The sequence below is a fragment of the Lemur catta genome, chromosome 12, assembly GCF_020740605.2.
Source record: "Lemur catta isolate mLemCat1 chromosome 12, mLemCat1.pri, whole genome shotgun sequence".
Taxonomy (NCBI): Eukaryota; Metazoa; Chordata; class Mammalia; order Primates; family Lemuridae; genus Lemur; species Lemur catta.
The window spans coordinates 47,805,905-47,823,247 of NC_059139.1; the positions used below are offsets into that span (position 1 = coordinate 47,805,905).

The window sequence follows — 17,343 nt, forward strand, 5'->3', positions numbered from 1 at the left end:
AAATTCAAAACTAAAACCAGTGGCCTAACCAAAAGATTTCTAGGAATGGGGAAAGCAGGTTGAAATATAGCACAGAAAGGCTCAAGTCCACTCTATACATTTATACAGTACCTGGGAGCTGAATCTGTGAACATCGTCAGAGGCACTGACTAGATCAATGGAAGACATGGAGGAAGAGCGACTATAGGGCTACCAGAGACAGACAAAGAAAAAACCAAGTAATCAGAACAAAGGCACAACAGAGCATTCAGTACCAACTTCCAAACACAAGATAAAGGAAGAGAAAACAAAGCACTATATGAAACAAGCACAGCAGCAAGTGCTGACTTCATGCACCTATTATGTATTATGTTCTAAAATCATTCCATAAAGAATGTAGTGCTTCCAATAATACAAAATAATACCACTTAACCCCAGAGAAGAAAGAGATTTAATGTAACTGCCTACACTTCTGGTTAACTATTTTGGACTAGCCACTCTCTATCCACCCATCTCCCCTTTATCCCTTATATAAAAAAGAAAGAACATTATGTTCAGAATAAGATTTCCAACTGTTTTAGAGGATGTATATGGAATACAACATATAATACAAAAAAAAACACACCTCATTACTTAAATTTATGAAAGGGCAGAAAACTTGTACTACGTGATAGTTTCATTAACAGTGAAGAACAATACAAGGTATATTTTCAGTAAACTCTGACATTAGCTTACCTTTTGGACAAATCTATGTGTCCCCACAGAAGAAAAGGCATCTCCAGATGGCAAAGATGTAGTCCAGTGTAATCTGACTTTTTCATTCTGTGACTAAAAAAACATACAATGTTAAGATGGGAAGGTTTTAAAAAGTGTCCTTTGCACCTGAAGAATGGCTAATATAGCTTGGAACAACCAACACTTAATTAGTGAACACTTTAGTACTTGTAAATATATAAGCCTTGTCAAATCCTGATATCCAATTCCATCTCTCTCTTTTTTTTTTTCGAGACAGGGTCTCACTCTGTCACCTGGGCTAGAGTGCAGTGGTCTGATCATTGTTCATTGCAACATCAAAGTCCTGGGCTTCAGTGATCCTCCTGCCTCAGATTCTCGAGTAGCTGGGACTACAGGGCACGTGCCATCACACTCAGCTAATTTGTTCTTTTTGGTAGAGACTGTGACTGCTATGTTGCCCAGGCTGGTCTCCGAACTCTAGGCCCCCAAGTGATCCTCCTGCCCCAGCCTCCCAAAGTGCTAGGATTACACTAGTATCATGCCTGGCCAGTCTGTTCTTTCTAACTCCATGGATAAAATGTTAGACCAGGCATAAGTTCTTTGATTTTGCTCCTAGTCAGACTTCTCATTACTTGCATAGCATCATTTATCCTAAGTCCATCTTAACACTGCTGCTGATTTTCTCCTATCAAAACTCTGGCCAAATCATTCCAATCATTCTATCTTATCAGAGCCCTGAAGGGCTGGCCCATAGGCTTATATAATATTAGAACCAGTATCACTGTTTGCTTCAGATATGTTCTTAAGAACATATCGTTTATATCTCTTTGCCTCCTTTCCATGAAGATATTCTACCTTCATCCCATCATCCTACATCTGTTAAGCTGCCACTTGACCTCTTCTTCAGCTTGCTTAGTTTCTTCTCACTTATTTCAACACAACTACTAAGATCTCATTTCTCATTCACCAATTACTGTACATATATTTCCCTATGTTTGCAAATAATGTAAATTCAAAAATGTGTGATGTGTCACCTGGAGAATACATATTCTATGTAGTGACTGTGTTGTTGAGAGCTCTCTATACAATATACACTGAGTACAAAGAGGGAAATGATCTGAACCTATGGAATTGATTTCATGGATTACTGAAGCTTACTACCCTAGAGTATTACCACACTGTATCTTTGTCATATCAATGCACCTGGCAAGGAATATCATGGCCTACTCAATGATTGCTTTGTAGAACATCTACCAGAGTGTCAAGAATAAAGTTAAATGATTTGATAGCCCCATGAATATTTAAAAAGTTTACAGAAGTTTTTATCAATTCTCTCAAACCCAACTCAACCACTGTACTGATATTCAGTAGAGTAGCATTTACGAGCCAGAAGGGATATTTTGAATCACCTTGTCTCTAACTCTTTTGTTTCACAGATTAGAAAACTAAGGCCCAGAAAATTTAAGTGGTAACTTCATAGGTACAAAAGTTAGCTAGGTAAAACTTAGAGTAAGACTGAGGTGTTTTGACCCAAAGTTCATTATTCTTCCCAAAATTGCACATCCTAGACAACAAACAGTGAGGGGGTAACACAGAAATGATGCTACTTCAGGTAGTACTTTAGGTTTTCAGAAGTAGAGCTTATTTAGGAATTGAAATTTCCCACTCGTTGAGTGGTACATAGCACCTTTTGGGCATAAAAAATGAGCGAGCTTTACAAAGGCAAATGTATCTTGCTCTTGCTCTGTGAACCTATATCTTGCTCTTGCTCTGTGAACCTCTCTTGTCCTTCCTCAATGAACTTCATTTCATGCTTAAAAAATAAAAATAAAAAAAATACACCAAGCAACTTTCCTCAGTTGCCTGTCATTTTCACTCCTTTCTCTGTGTGCAGCGGTCATTCCCTCCTTCACTTGCTCCCTTTCTTTCTTTCTTGGGGAAATAAATGAACTTTGTACTTTCTATCCTAAACTGTGTAAAAATTATTTCTCCAACCCACTGTGAACACCTAGTAAGTTTCCACCCTAACCCTGCCCAAAAGAAGGTTAAGTTTTCTACCATAAAAGCTTAAACCTAAGCTTAAAGGAAGGGAAATAATAAAATAAGAGAAAAATAAGGAAAGTAATAAAATTCACCCTTAAGTACCATCTAGTGGTAAAATATAGTAAATGCATTGCTGCAAAGTATCAAATTAATCTTGAAACTAGAGTCAATGGATTTAACAAATACTTTCCTTCAATTTCTACAGAAGCTGAGTATAACTGCTGTGAATTTAATGATGATGAGAAAACACTGAGCAAAGTAAATGTGAGGAAGAAACTGAAGGTGAAGGTAATGAAGGCAATAAAGGAGTTAACAAAAACAATGATACTAACATAGAAGAAAAACAATTTTAAATTTTTTGTTATCTTCCTTTGGTGCCTGGTGAAGAGAAATTCAAAGAGACTTCACTCAGACTAAATATATGATTGATATTAATAGAATGTTTAAAGATGGATACTTCAAGGGGAACAGGCAGAACATTTCCATTTAAGTTCATGTTAATTATCCATACTTCCTTTGAACAATTATTGGTCCTCTTTCTATTGCTTGAAAATTGATATATAAAGGAACTGACAAAGATTCTTCTGCATTTGTGATGTAATGTAGACACAGTTAATTTTCTAGGTTATTAAGTTCGTGATTTTCAAGTTCTATTTATGTAAAATAATATACATCAAAGAATGCCTATAGTGTTAAAATGAATTTCAGCAAAGAATTTTTAACAATTAGATATACCTGTTCTTCTATTTTATCTTGTCTGTCAAGAGCGGCTTCAACAGCATCAAAGAACTCTTCTTCATTAATCAGACTGTTAGGGCCTTCCTATTCCAACACACAGGAAAAAAAAAAAAAGCAGTTTATTTAAAGAAACAGAAAACACTGGTAACCTTGGTACTAACTCCAGGGGAAAGATGAAAATTGACCCAACAAATATTTATTGAGCATATATTTATGAACCCAGCCAGTATACTAGGGTCATATTATCACAAAGATGAGTAAATATATATGCTCTATGTAAAATCATGTGAGTGTTTCAATTAATTCATTCAGTACTCATATATTTTCTGTATACTGACAAATACTGTGTTGGGGTAATAGTGTAGAGCAGGAGTTGGTGAACTATGGCCCATGGGCCAAATTCAGCGTGCCACCTACTTCTATATGGTTTGTCAGCTAAGAATTCCATCTTTAACACACTGCCATACTAGTAAAAAAAAAAAAATTTCCTCGGGGCCACAGTGTTTTATTAGGAAAATGGAATAAAAACTTCAAAAACCAAACGACCCTTTTTAATTTATTGAAAATTGTCATTTTTTGTTGTTTTCTGTGTATGAGTTATAGGCAACTTGAAATAGTTCACCCAAGGTGAAGAGATGTGAGTTACATATGCTTCATGAGGCCCTGGGCTCAGAACTAGTGTGAGTTAAATGCAACTCACATGGCAGTTAATATGTTAAATGGTTAGGAAAAAAGGTAATAATATTTTATAACAGGTGGGAATTGAGATTGAAATTCTGGTGTGCATAAAGTTTTATTGGAACATAATCAAGCTCATTCATCTATGTATTGTCTATGGCTGCTTTTGTGCTATGGTAGCAGAGTTGAGTACTGACAACAGAGATGTATATATAAAATTGCAGAGAGGTAGGTATAAAGTTGCACAAGATCTACCGTCAATGAGAAGTACAGATAGGAGTTCAGAGGGGGATCTTTCTAAGTAAGGGTAATTGTTTCATGGAGGAAGAAAAGCTGAGCTGCTGTTTGAAAGCCTCATTAGAGAGCAGTGGTCATCAATTCCCTTAGGAATTGTCTGGGGAACCTGTTACAATGAAAATTCCCAGACCCAGAAATTACTTTTCAGTAGGTCTTGGGTGGAGCCCCAGAATATACATATTTAATAACCTCCCCAAGTAATTCTCAAGCAAGCAGAACCTCAGCTATATTAGAAGATAAAAACACAAAGAACAGCAAAATGGAAACAAACAAGGTGTGTTTTTGCTGTGATGAACCAAATAAGTGGACTATAAGTGGAAGAATAGCTTTGTATTACAGTAAAAATAGAGGCTAAAATAGTAGGCTTGTGTTTACATTTCTTTAAAAATTAATATATACAAAATAAAACACATGAACTGCTGAACTCTTCCCAGTTACACTGATAACCCCAAGTCATCATTAGTCTCTTAAAAAGTATGTCCCAGTATCATCCCATCTCTACCATAACCTGGAAGCACAATGGAAGGGTGGGAGAAGAACTAAAGGAATTGGCATAAAATTTCCTTTATTAAAAACAAACAAACAAACAAACACCCTTTTAGCTCATCATGCTTCCCAAGGGAAGGAGCTAAATCTATGGGATACTCCAGGTCTTTCATCTTACTTGTCCTCAGAGTAGCATTTTTTATGTTAACGACTCTCCTAGCAGAGTTTTCTACCCTTAGATTCCAAAGTTTCCCTTTCCCTTCTCTAAGTACCCTTATGTGGCTCCTTTGCAGGTTTCTCCTTCTCTCCTATCCTTTAAAATGGTGGTATTCCTCAGGGTTCAGCACTTGCTCTCCCCACAGCATTCTCACTCATTACAAAGGTTTCAGTCATCATCTGACGACTTCTAAATTCATAGCCAGACCATCTCTCTTCTAAGTTGTTAGATCTTTACATCCAATATGAAAACCTCCTCACATGAAAGTCTCACCTCAACTGCAACATACTTAAAACCTGCTCTTCTCCTACCTTCCACACCATCCTGCACTAGGGCCTAATCTTGGATTCTTCCCTTTACCCTTATTCAATCACCACACCCTTCAATTCTACTTTCCAAATATAGTAGTCCCTCACCTTATCTGCGGTTTTGTAACAGAGGTAAAGGTAGGAAAAAGGGCAAGCAAACGTTTTACAGAGTTGCCTCTCTAAAATCCCCACCCTTTTTGGGAATTAAAAACTGAATTTCTTCCCTGAGACCAGTAATCAAAATGGAAGACAAATGTTCTTGGCTGTTTGGTTCCTAGTATCTTAAACCACAGGAGTTAGCTCAACAAAATTGCCAGACAAGGATCATGAGATCATCCTTACCAGTGATAAGGCTGAGATACAGTGGAAGGAAACCACCAATTATAGTTAAACAACAATAGCCTGCAGCCAAAACATGTGACACTGGTCATAAGACCCCAGCCCAACTGCTGAAAACCTCCCTTTTAAAAAGCCCTGTTTTTCTGCTTAAAGGCAGGACAGCAGGCTTTGAGACACTAGTCTATTGCCCTCCTCATTTGCCAGCAAATTAATAAACTTCTTTTTCCTTTTCCTCAAACCACTTGTCCTTGTTCTTCATTCTCACTGATTCAGCCTCAAGAAGTACAGAAGTGATGGTTTTGTTTTCCATGGTTTAATTACAGCAAGTTATTGGGGGTTGGGAGGCAACACACAGACCACATTGACATAACTTACTACAGTATATTGTTATAATTGTTCTATTTTATTATTAGTTATTGTTGTTAATCTCTTACTATGCCTAATTTAAATTAAACTTTATCATAGGTATGTAAATATTAAAAAAATAGCATATATAGGGTTTGGTACTATTGGCAGTTACTGGGGGTCTTGTAACGAATAAGGGGGGGGACTACTGTATCTAATTTGTTGGTGTCTCTCTATTCCTCCTGCTTAAATCCTAATTTAGGCCACTTTCAACTCTCAGCTGTAAAAAGTCTCCAAGCCCTCAGTTACAACTGTCACCTTCAATCCATTCTTCATACTGCAGGAAGAATGATTTTTCTAAATAGCAAATCTGAAATCTTCATTTCCTTGCTTAAAACCCCCTTGCCTCAGGACCTGAACTGATTCTAGTTGACCTTTATGGCCAGTCTCTTACCATACTCTCCTCTCAATTTGTGGAGGCTCTACCCTCCACAGAGAACTACTTTCAGTTCCCCTGAGGCAAAATACTCTCTTTTTGCTTCTAGCCTCCAAATGTTTTCTTCTCAGCCCCTAAACTGAACATTCTTTCCAGGTTATTCACCTGGTTAAAGCCTACTCACTTCAGTCATTCTTAAGGTTTTGGCTAAAATGTTATTTCGTCTGAGAAGCCATCCTGACTCAGCAGCCTCCCTCGGTAAAAAGTGCTTCATAACATATTATACATTATTATAATTGCCTATGAATGAGTCTATGTTCCCATTCTACACTCAGGTAGGGCCCTCAGGCAGGATCCTTGTTTGCCTAGTCCCTTGCTATATTCCCCATGCCTAGCACAGTACTTTGCATTGTAAGTCTTAAGGAATGGATTTAAGGTTATAAAGTAATTTCTGAGGCTATATATGACAGAAACATTTAAATTTTAATAATTAGATCATGAATGTCTTCTTATAACCAAAATAATATCATAGTATGGATCTGTGTCTAAAATCCATACATGTGTACTACTGACAGAAGAAAAAACACATAGTTCAAAACTCCAAAGGGAAGAAGGGAAAATATAAAAGCAGGTCCTAGTTTAAGAATTACATAATTTGGGATTAAATCTCATAGGAACTCATTGAAGAAAAAAACTGGAGTATCCTTAACCACCTTCTCCATTAATAAAGAGGAAAGGGCATTTCAAATTGAAAAAAACAGGATGTTTATTCAACAAATGCCACTGGAATAAAGTACAGATTCCTAAATTATACCATTATTTAAAAAAAAAAATCCAGGTGTATTAACAATATATTTGGAAGAGACCATTAAAAAATAAAAAAGAAAATATAAACAATTATTTGAAGTGGAGAATGCCTTTCTAAACATGGTACCAAATGCAGAGATAAGTATATCAAAAGACTGAGGTGTTAACATGAAGGTTTAAAATTGTTATATGGCAAAACCAACAACCAACAAAATTTTTAAAAACTACAAAAGAAAGGAAATAACTGAAAAATGAAAAGCAAATTTTATATATTTTCTAAATCAATAGGAAAAAAAAAGACTAATAAGAAAACAGTCAAAGGACATGGACAAGTGAGTCATTAAAAAAGAAACAGGAATGACCAATAAACACATGTTTTAAAATGCTCAATCATGTAAATAAATAAAGCAAGTTTTTGGCTTTGAAACTAGTAAATGCAAATACCTAGCCTAAGGCCCCTCGTCCTTCCACCCTTCTCCTCTTTCTTCCCCTCCAAAAAACTTTTGTTGAAAGAAGCAGAGATAAACACGTATACAACTATACTTACATACTGCTGGTAGGTGATAAGCTGTACCATACATTGTTAAATTAAAAACATGGAATTTATTGGCTTACTTGTATTTTCTATAATATTCCTGAAATGAACATAGATTTTATTTATAATATGAAAAAAGTAATTAAAAATCATCATTGTAATAGCTTATATTTCAGTAATCTAGATTTTTAAAACCACAGAGGATAGATAATTATGTAATTTTTATATATTTTAGAAGTAATAAATTGACAATGTAAAAATTTTAAAATATTAGAATTCAAGTCTCATCATTATGGATTCTCACAGTTGGAAATCTGTTCCAACAACAACAAAAAAATTCAGCCAATGGAAGCTCTTTTGTTTTCCTTTCTAGAGCAAAAGTGGCAAGAAATTTTTCTTCTGTTTCTTAAATATAAGCTAATGACAACTATTTTAACATTCTGTGTCTATCTCAATGATAATCCCTATTATCCCATCTTTAAAATATTCCTGTTCATTTTAGGAATATCAAAAATGTTTAATGACAATTACGAAATATATTTCTTATACATTTTTTCCTCTTTAAGAAATATCATGTAAAATCAGCTTATAAAATTTTACTACGTATGTGTGTATGCGTCAAGAGGGAGATTTTAATTTTGCTTAACAAATAAACACGAGGGGAAAGAAGCTGGTTTTAGACATTTTTCAAATGTAAAGGCAATTAGAATGGTTCATGCTCTGCTCTGGATAAGATCTCACAGTATAATAGAGACTAAAATATTCTGTCTGTAAAGCACTCAGATTTTGTCTTCCATTGGTTACTTTTATTAAGAAAAAAAAGTACATTAACATTAAAAATTACCATCTTTACAGGGGAGATAAAAACTTGTCCTATCAAATGGAGAGGCCTAATAACCCTTTTAAAGCCTATATTAAACTTTGTAGGCAACAAAAAATACCTATTTCAGAGTAAGCCTAGCATTTATATATCATGAAATATACATTTAATGAAAATAATAGAAAAAAGGTGGGCAACTGCCACACCTGGGGGAGGAGGGAACACTCCACGAATGTGAGAATCAGAACTTAGTGCGCCAACTGCAAAATGAATGCAGAGGATTTCCTAGCCAACGGGTCAAGCAGCATAGGTACAACAGGGTCTGGAAAGTGACCTAGAACAAACAGCTTTCTGAGAGGCTCATGGGAGATCCGCATACATAGTAGGACCCAGGTCTTATAATTCCCAGCTATCCCAGTAGTTCCATGGTGACATCTGAGCCTAGAGGAGGGTCCAATCCAGACACCATAAAGCAAGACCTAGACCATAACTAAGGTTTCTTTTTTGCTACGACAATGGGTCCACTGTTCAGTCGTCATCTGTGGCATATGTATCTTGCTCTGGAAACCTCTATCTTGCTCTTGAACTGTAATCTTATCTTGCTCCCCCTCAATACATTTCACTTCGTGCTTGGCTTACTTTGGTTTGGTTGGTCTTTCTTCGGCCAAGAGCACACCAAGAACTGACAACACAGAATGAGATTGCCAAATCTGACATTTACAGAAATATTATTATAAAAATAATCACTTTTATGATAGATATGGCCTATGGTCTATGCGTTTCTCTAAGATCAAAATATAAATTCATACTTCATAATCTGGTCCTCCAAAGTGGGATTTTTTCTTAAGTTCTATCATTGCATTTTGGCAGTCTTCTTCTGCTCTTCTTCTCTTCTCGCTTTCCTATTAAAAAAGGGAAAATTTTATTGTTTAAAGTGGCCACTTTAATTACATTTAAGTCTTTTAAGTGGATTTCCTCCATATTTCACTGAAATTTTATAATCTGACCACAGAATAACTCCATTCCTGTGAAAAAATGAGTATTATTCTGCACAAGAAAACACTTTTGTCTGAGCTATATAATATTACATATAGTACAAACAGCCATTTAAATCACCACTAAGATCACCTTATAGGTAGGTTAGGTATTTTAAATGGTTAACTGCCAAGGTGTCTAAAGTATACACTTTTTAAAAAAAGATAAACTAGCACCAGAGAAATACCTATTACATATTCTTGTATTTTGTTACTCCAGTAAGAGCTATATTTATTTTGGTATGAATAAAAATAGCAAGTAATGGATGCCAGAAAAAAAGAACCCAATTAATAGGTAGAATCAATGAATGCTAAAAAGATAATCTAAGTAAGAAAAATTTCCTACACTTTCTCACTGCTGTCTTAAGTCAAATATTGCCTTAAGACTTTATTTTAGAGCTGAAAAAGACTTTAGATATCTACTTTTACACTCTCTCCTTTTATAGATAGGGCTCATGGCAGTAAAAGGTTAAAAGACCCAAAGTTGACACCTAAAATAACAAAGACTGGCTCAATCTCAAACCTATTTCCACGACAATAAAGTACACTTGGTCAAATCTGATACTGAAGGCCAGCAAGCTTTTTTGAAGAACCTAAAGCCTTTATTCCCTCACTTCAAATACAGTCATGTCTGGCTTTTTCTTTCTTTCTTTTAAGCTTGTTCAAATTTCATTTTCTCAAAGACTGATTTGCTTGGTTCCTGTACTAGGTGCTTTAAACAATACTTTTGAAAGTGAAAGGGAATGTTAGTAATAATTTTGCTGAATCAGGGACTGCCCTTGTCAAACCAGGATGCATGGTTACCCTCGCTATGGGAAATGTAAATAGCTCTTCCTAGTTCCCCCTTTTCCCCAAAACACTATTCTGAAGAGTGTGATCATCAAAAAGCGTAAGAAAACAGATTATGCTTGTGATCTGAGGTACGCTGATGAAAGTCACACAGGCTTAGAGTCATATTTCATTTCACCATGGAGATACATTCTGAGAAACATGTTGTTTGATGATTTCATCCATGTGCCAACACAAAGTAGCCTATACCTAGATGGTATAGGCTACTACACACCTAGGTTATATATGGTACAGCCTATTGCTCCTAGGCTACAAACTTATACAGCATGTTACTGAACTGAAGAGTGTAGGCAATTGTAACACAGTGATAAGTATTGGTGAATCTAAACATACCTAGGTATAGAAAGAGTACAGTAAAAATACAGTATAAAAGAAAAAAATGGTACATTTGTATAGGGCACTTATGAATGGAGCTTGCAGGACTGGAAATTGCTCTGAGTCAGTGAGTGTTGAGTGAACGTGAAGGCCTAGGACATTACTGTACACTACTCTAGACTTCTTAAACATTGTACCATTAGGCTATACTAAATTTATAAAATTTGTTTTCTTTCTTCAATAATAAATTAACCTTAGTTTATTGTAACTTTTTAACTGTATAAGCTTTTTAATTTTTTTTAACTTTTTGACTCTTTTGTAATAAGACTTAGCTTAAAATATAAACATATTGTACAGTGGGTACAAAAATATTTTCTTTCTTTATATCCTCATTTTATAAGCTTTTTTCTGTTTTTAAAAGGTTTTAAGTTTTTTTTTATTTTTAAGTTTTGGTTAAAAATTAAGACATAAACACCCACATTAGCCTAGGTCTACACATGGTCAGGACCATCAAGACACCACTATGTGGTAGGAATTTTTCAGCTCCATTATAATCTTATGGGACTACAGTTGTATATGCAGTCTGTCGTTGACAGAAACCTCATTATGCAATACATGGCTAAATTAAAGTCCACACTAAACTCACACAAAGCAAACTATTTCTAAATATCACTTTTGAATTAAAGCTAGTGCAAATCAATGAATTAGTTTATCAGACCCAAAGATTTCAGTAATTAATTTTTGTGTACTCAAGAGAAAATGGGACTACAGAGTCACCAGAATGACTAAAATTAAAAGCAAAAACATAAACTGGGTACAGTGGCGTGTGCCTGTAATCCTAGTTACTTGGGAGGCTGAGGTGCAAGGATTACTTGAGGTCAGGAGTTCATACCCTACGAACCAACAATTCTACTCCCAGGTACATGACCAAGAAAAATGTACCTAAAGATATGTTTGAGAATTCTCACAGCAGTTTTATCTCTAATAGCTAAAAAATGAAAACAATCTAAATGTCCATTAATAGCAACATGCGCCAGGCGCAGTGGCTCATGCCTGTAATCCTGGCACTCTGGAAGGCCGAGGCGGGAGGATCACTTGAGGTCAGGAGTTCGAGACCAGCCAGAGCAAGAGCGAGACCCCCGTCTCTACTAAAAATAGAAAGAAATTATCTGGACAGCTAAAAATATATAGAAAAAATTAGCCGGGCATGGTGGCACATGCCTGTGGTCCCAGCTACTAGGGAGGCTGAAGCAGAAGGATCGCTTGAGCCCAGGAGTTTGAGGTTGCTGTGAGCTAGGCTGACGCCACAGCACTCTAGCCCAGGCAACAGAGCAAGACTCTGTCTCAAAAAAAAAAAAAAAAAAAGGAACATGCATAAACAGATTAAAGTATACAATGAAAATTCATCGCATAATAGAATACTAGATAGCAATAAAAATAAACTTACCATTAAATGTAAGAACATGAATGAACCTTACAATCAATGTTGAGGAAAAAAGAAAGCCAGACACAAGAGTATATTGTAAAATTCCATCTATATGGTGTTCAAGAACAGGCAAACTAATCTATAATGATATAACTGTGGTCATCTATTGGGGTGGTGGTATGGTATGGACTAGGAAGAGGTATGAAGGAAACATACAGAGTGCTAGAAAAGTTATATATCTTGATCTGAGTGTGGTCATAGTGGTGTGTACATATGCAAAAAAAGAATCAAGTAGCATACATAAGATTAGTACACTCCACTGCATGAATACTTTAAAAGTAAACAAAACAAAAATGCACAACACAGCAATAATATTAATAGGGGTAAGTGAAAAAGCATGCAAAATTACACACCTGTGAGTCTATTACTATAAGCAAACTTATCTTCAATGAACAGATTTTCTTATGAACATTGTTAACTAAAATTGTTTAACCATAGAACTTTTGGTCTTCCAGCACATAATTGGCTAACAATTAAGTACACTTCTTCTATAGAAGGGACTATTATTACACAGGTAACCAAGAAAAATCATCACCACGAATACTAACTTTTAACTAGCTGAAAGAATATTAGAACTGACAAATTTACATAAAAGCATAACATAAACAATTCTACAATTAAATAGCTGTAATTATTATCACCTATTTAATTGCTCATTAGATTTTAAGTTCCTTGAAGGACTCCTGCTCATTACTGTTTTCCCATTCCTAGCTTACAGCCAAGCACACAGCAGGCATGCAAATACTTCCTGAATGAAATAAATTCAATGAAACAATATTGTTATTATTGTACTTTCTTTCCCAATTCTATGAATCACCTGAAAGAAATATTTATTGATAAACAACTTTCTCCATTCAAGAATTTTCTAATCTTTATTGAGTATGTGTATATATATGTATGTGTGTGTGTGTGGAGTATATATACATATATACTCACTGAAGAAAACTAGAAAGTTTAGAGTTTATCAACAAATATATACATATATACACATACATATACACTTACATCTCATGTAATATGTAACTAGGATTCTGTTATTTCAACCTTGAGAAAAAATTATAGTGGAAAAGGTGAATAAGTTTTGACATCAGATAGACCCATAAGACGACTACAATACATAGTAGTTTCCAGATTACAATTTATACTGCCATCTTTTCTGGCTGTTCTTTGGTTAAAACTCTTGCATAGAGAAGCAACAAAAGTAGTTTTTTCACAGATCCTTTGGTTTGTTCTACTTGCTACCCAATAAAGAATGAGAATTGATAGGATTAACAATGATGAAAGCAATCAAAACTTCACCACCCTATTCAATACTGAAAAGATGAGGAAGTCATGTTACATAAGGTAAAAGTTTTAAAAAAATTTTTAATGAATATTTTTTGAGGCAGTGAGATTAGAGTATATGACTGAAGAATATGATCCACTAGTGAAGAATAAATAAAGACAGGAGAGAAAAAGTTGCCCAACAGTTGTAAATAAGCTAGTGTGGACAAGTTGAATGATATTCTTAAACCATTAGTCTAATGGATTTTAAAAGTTGTCCTGATTTTCAATACATTATTTTTGTGTGGACAGGGATTCTTCTAATAATTCAACTGGATCCACACTGAGCATAGAGTCAAAATCTTAGAAGATGTAATAGTTTTGCTCCAGGATGATAATGAAATGTCTATACCTTAAAAGGACATTTTCATTGCCTGTTTTAAAAGACGACATATTGCTAGTCAATATGGCTTACTCTCACCTGCACTTGAGAATTCTGAACAGTTCTCCTTTCTTCTAAAACATGGGGACCTTCTTAAACACATAGTGTTACTCAAATTCTGTGGCCATTCTGCTATTACACCAATGATGGCATTGCTTTCCTTAGTGTCCTGCTCAAATTGATAGACCTTCAAACACTGCAAACAATATTACTTATAATTAATAAGATTTTGGCAGATGTCTAGCCTGGTATCCAGAGCTGATATATCAGAATAGAGAAAATTCCACCAACCCTGCTACCTAACACTTTTGGACAACTCTCTGGGCCTTCGTTCCTCCTTCGATAAAATGATGGCGATGGACTGAAACTAGATTCTCTAAGGTATGTTTCAGTTCCAGTTCTAATATTTTACTGTTTTTCTAAAGTTGAATTATAGGCAGAAGTTTTCCTACTAAACAAATTCACTGAGCCACACTTCACACTAGAAACTAAAGATTCACATTGTAATATTATCAGTGCTGCAGTTTAAACAAAGGTGGGAAAATGTGAACATAGGGCAAATGTTTAATCAAACAACATAATATATGTTAAATGATATCACAATGACCATGGAAAAAATAGATGGCTATGAATTTGTAATAAGTAAATGTTTAACTTTGTAAATTGGGGTTTAAATTAGTTCATATAACTTAAATGCAGTTTAATATATCGCACAATAAAGGTCAGTAATGTTAAATGGTTCAACACTCCTATTCCAAAGCATTACTAATATCATCATAAAAATTTTTATGGTAAATTTTATCAAGAAAGTATATTGTATAGTAGATGAAGAAACAACTGGTGAATCTTGTTAGGAAAATGAGTTTAAGATGCCAATAAAGTTTCAGAGGAATAGTAGTATCACCTACTACTTCTACTGACCCACTAGAAGATTCTTCCCTAAGAAGTTAGTTTGAGTAAAATATTCAATCTATACATAACACTTAAATAAAATATGGTTATTTTTAAAAGGAAGAAAAACTAGTCTTACCTTATCCAGTCTCTTCTGCCAGCTGTCCTCACGTTTAACCATTAGTTCAATACAATGAGAAAGTGTTGCAAGGATTCCAGCAGTCGTTGCTTTGAAAGTTATCGCTTCCCCTTTAAAGTCTATACCATTAATTCCTTTTGGTGTTACATGTGGAAATACTGAAAAAGAAAGTTATTCATAGAAAATCTTATAAGAAATAATTCTTTACCACAATTTAAGGTTAGAATATATTCAGAAAACTAGCAAGTCAGAGCATGATTTTGGATTATAATTTTCCTCCTGTGGGCCAACATTAAAAAATCTCCCATCCAAGTTCTATGAGCTATGTGGCAGCATATGTACTTTCAAATCATTTTTTCTAGATTCTATTTCCTGAAATCTATTTGCTGTGTAGCACCCAATGAATCAAGTGGTAGGAGGAGTAATACTTTAACAATAATATTAAGACAGCTTAGAGCAGGACCTAATTATGGCAAGAACTATCTTACATTTTGAGAAGCCTAGAATTCTAAAAATATATGAAGATAAACTATAGAATCTAAAGTAATATAAGATTAAAAAACAAATATCCAAATTTAAGTCTAGGATCAATGCACTTATATAAATGGCTTTTATGTTTAAACTTTATAATTTTAATTCATGGTTAGCTTTTAAATTAAGTAAAAAAACAACCCAATTAAAAAAAACAGGCAAAAGATGTAAACACACTTCACCAAAAAAAAGATACAAGTGGTAATAAGCACATGAAAAGATGCTTACTTAGCTACTAGGGAAATGCAAATTAAAACCATAATGGGATACTACTACACACCTGTTAGAATGACTGAAATTTAAAAAGCCTGACTATACTACATGTTGGTGGGGATGTGGAAGACTGAAACTCTATGACTGGTGAAAAACAGTTTGGCAGTTTCTTTAAAAGTTAAACACATGCCTACCATATAATTCAGCTATTCCACTCCTAGGTATTTACCCAAAAGAAATAAAATACATATCCATGCAAAGACATGTACAAGAATGTTCACAGAAGCTTTATTTACAACAGCCAAAATTATAAACAGCCCGAATGTCTACCAACAAATGAATGTATAAACAAGTTATAGAATATCTAAACAATGGAATACCACTCAGCAATGAGAAGAAATCAACTACAGATACATGTAACAATAATGATGAATCTCAAACTAAGAAAGAAGCCAGCACAAAAGAACACATAACTCCATTCATAGTGATTTCTAGAAAATGCAAACTAATCTACAGTGACAGAAAATATATCAATGGTTGTTTGGAAATGGGGGGAGAGAGGGATGACAAAGGTGATGGCGGAAAGTTTTGAGGGTGACAGACATGTTAATTATCTTGATTGCGTTGACAGCTTCACGAAACTATCCAAACTTATCAAATTGTACACTTTATGTCAACATATTAATATCTAAATAGTATGTTAATTATATCTAAATAAAGCTTTTAAAAAACTTTTATTTTCTCCCATCAACTGATGAGTGGATAAAGAAAACGTGGTGTGTATATACACACACACACACACACACACACACACACACACACACACTATGGATTACTACTTAGCCCTAAAAACAAATGAAATAATATCTTTGGCAGCAATTTGGATGCAACTAGAGGCTATCCTAAGTGAAGTAATTCAAGAATGGAAAACCAAATACTGCATGTTCTTACTTATAAGTGGGAGCTAAGCTATAGGTACGCAGGGTCATACAGAATGGTTTAAGGGACACTGGAGACACAAACGGGGAGAGGCAGGGGGGGAATGAGGGATAAAACCATTATCTATTGTGTACAATGTACACTTTGGGTGAGGGTACACTAAAAGCCCAGACTTTATCACTATACAATTCATTCACGTAACCAAAAACCACTTCTACCTCTAAATCTACTCAAATAAAATAAATAAATAAAGTTTGTGTTTAAAGAGAAAAAAAAAAGGAGATAAGATTTCAAGCTGGAAAAGTGACCATAAGTTACATGTAAAATAATATGACGCCTAGAGCAATCACTAAAAATCCCACATAAAAAATACACTCAATAATACTATATATAAATAAAATAAAAATGGAATTCTAAAGAATGTTCCACTAACCCACAGAAAGGCAGGATGACTCAAGTTCAAAGTAGATGAAAGGAT

General features: G+C 34.7%; 1 protein-coding gene across 2 annotated transcripts in view; it reads right to left on the minus strand.

The window, feature by feature from the left end:
* The window catches only part of CERT1 (ceramide transporter 1), a 95,354-nt gene that overhangs the window by 19,201 nt on the left and 58,810 nt on the right, over positions 1 to 17,343 (minus strand). Inside the window, exons 7-11 of one of the 2 annotated variants that reach the window (XM_045566415.1) lie at positions 15,183 to 15,340; positions 9,573 to 9,665; positions 3,493 to 3,579; positions 715 to 807; positions 112 to 189 (exon numbers count right to left, since the gene is read on the minus strand). In XM_045566415.1, the coding sequence (XP_045422371.1) occupies positions 112 to 189; positions 715 to 807; positions 3,493 to 3,579; positions 9,573 to 9,665; positions 15,183 to 15,340 (509 nt within the window). The remainder of the gene's footprint in view (positions 1 to 111; positions 190 to 714; positions 808 to 3,492; positions 3,580 to 9,572; positions 9,666 to 15,182; positions 15,341 to 17,343) is intronic. The other variant, XM_045566416.1, reaches the window with a different exon arrangement.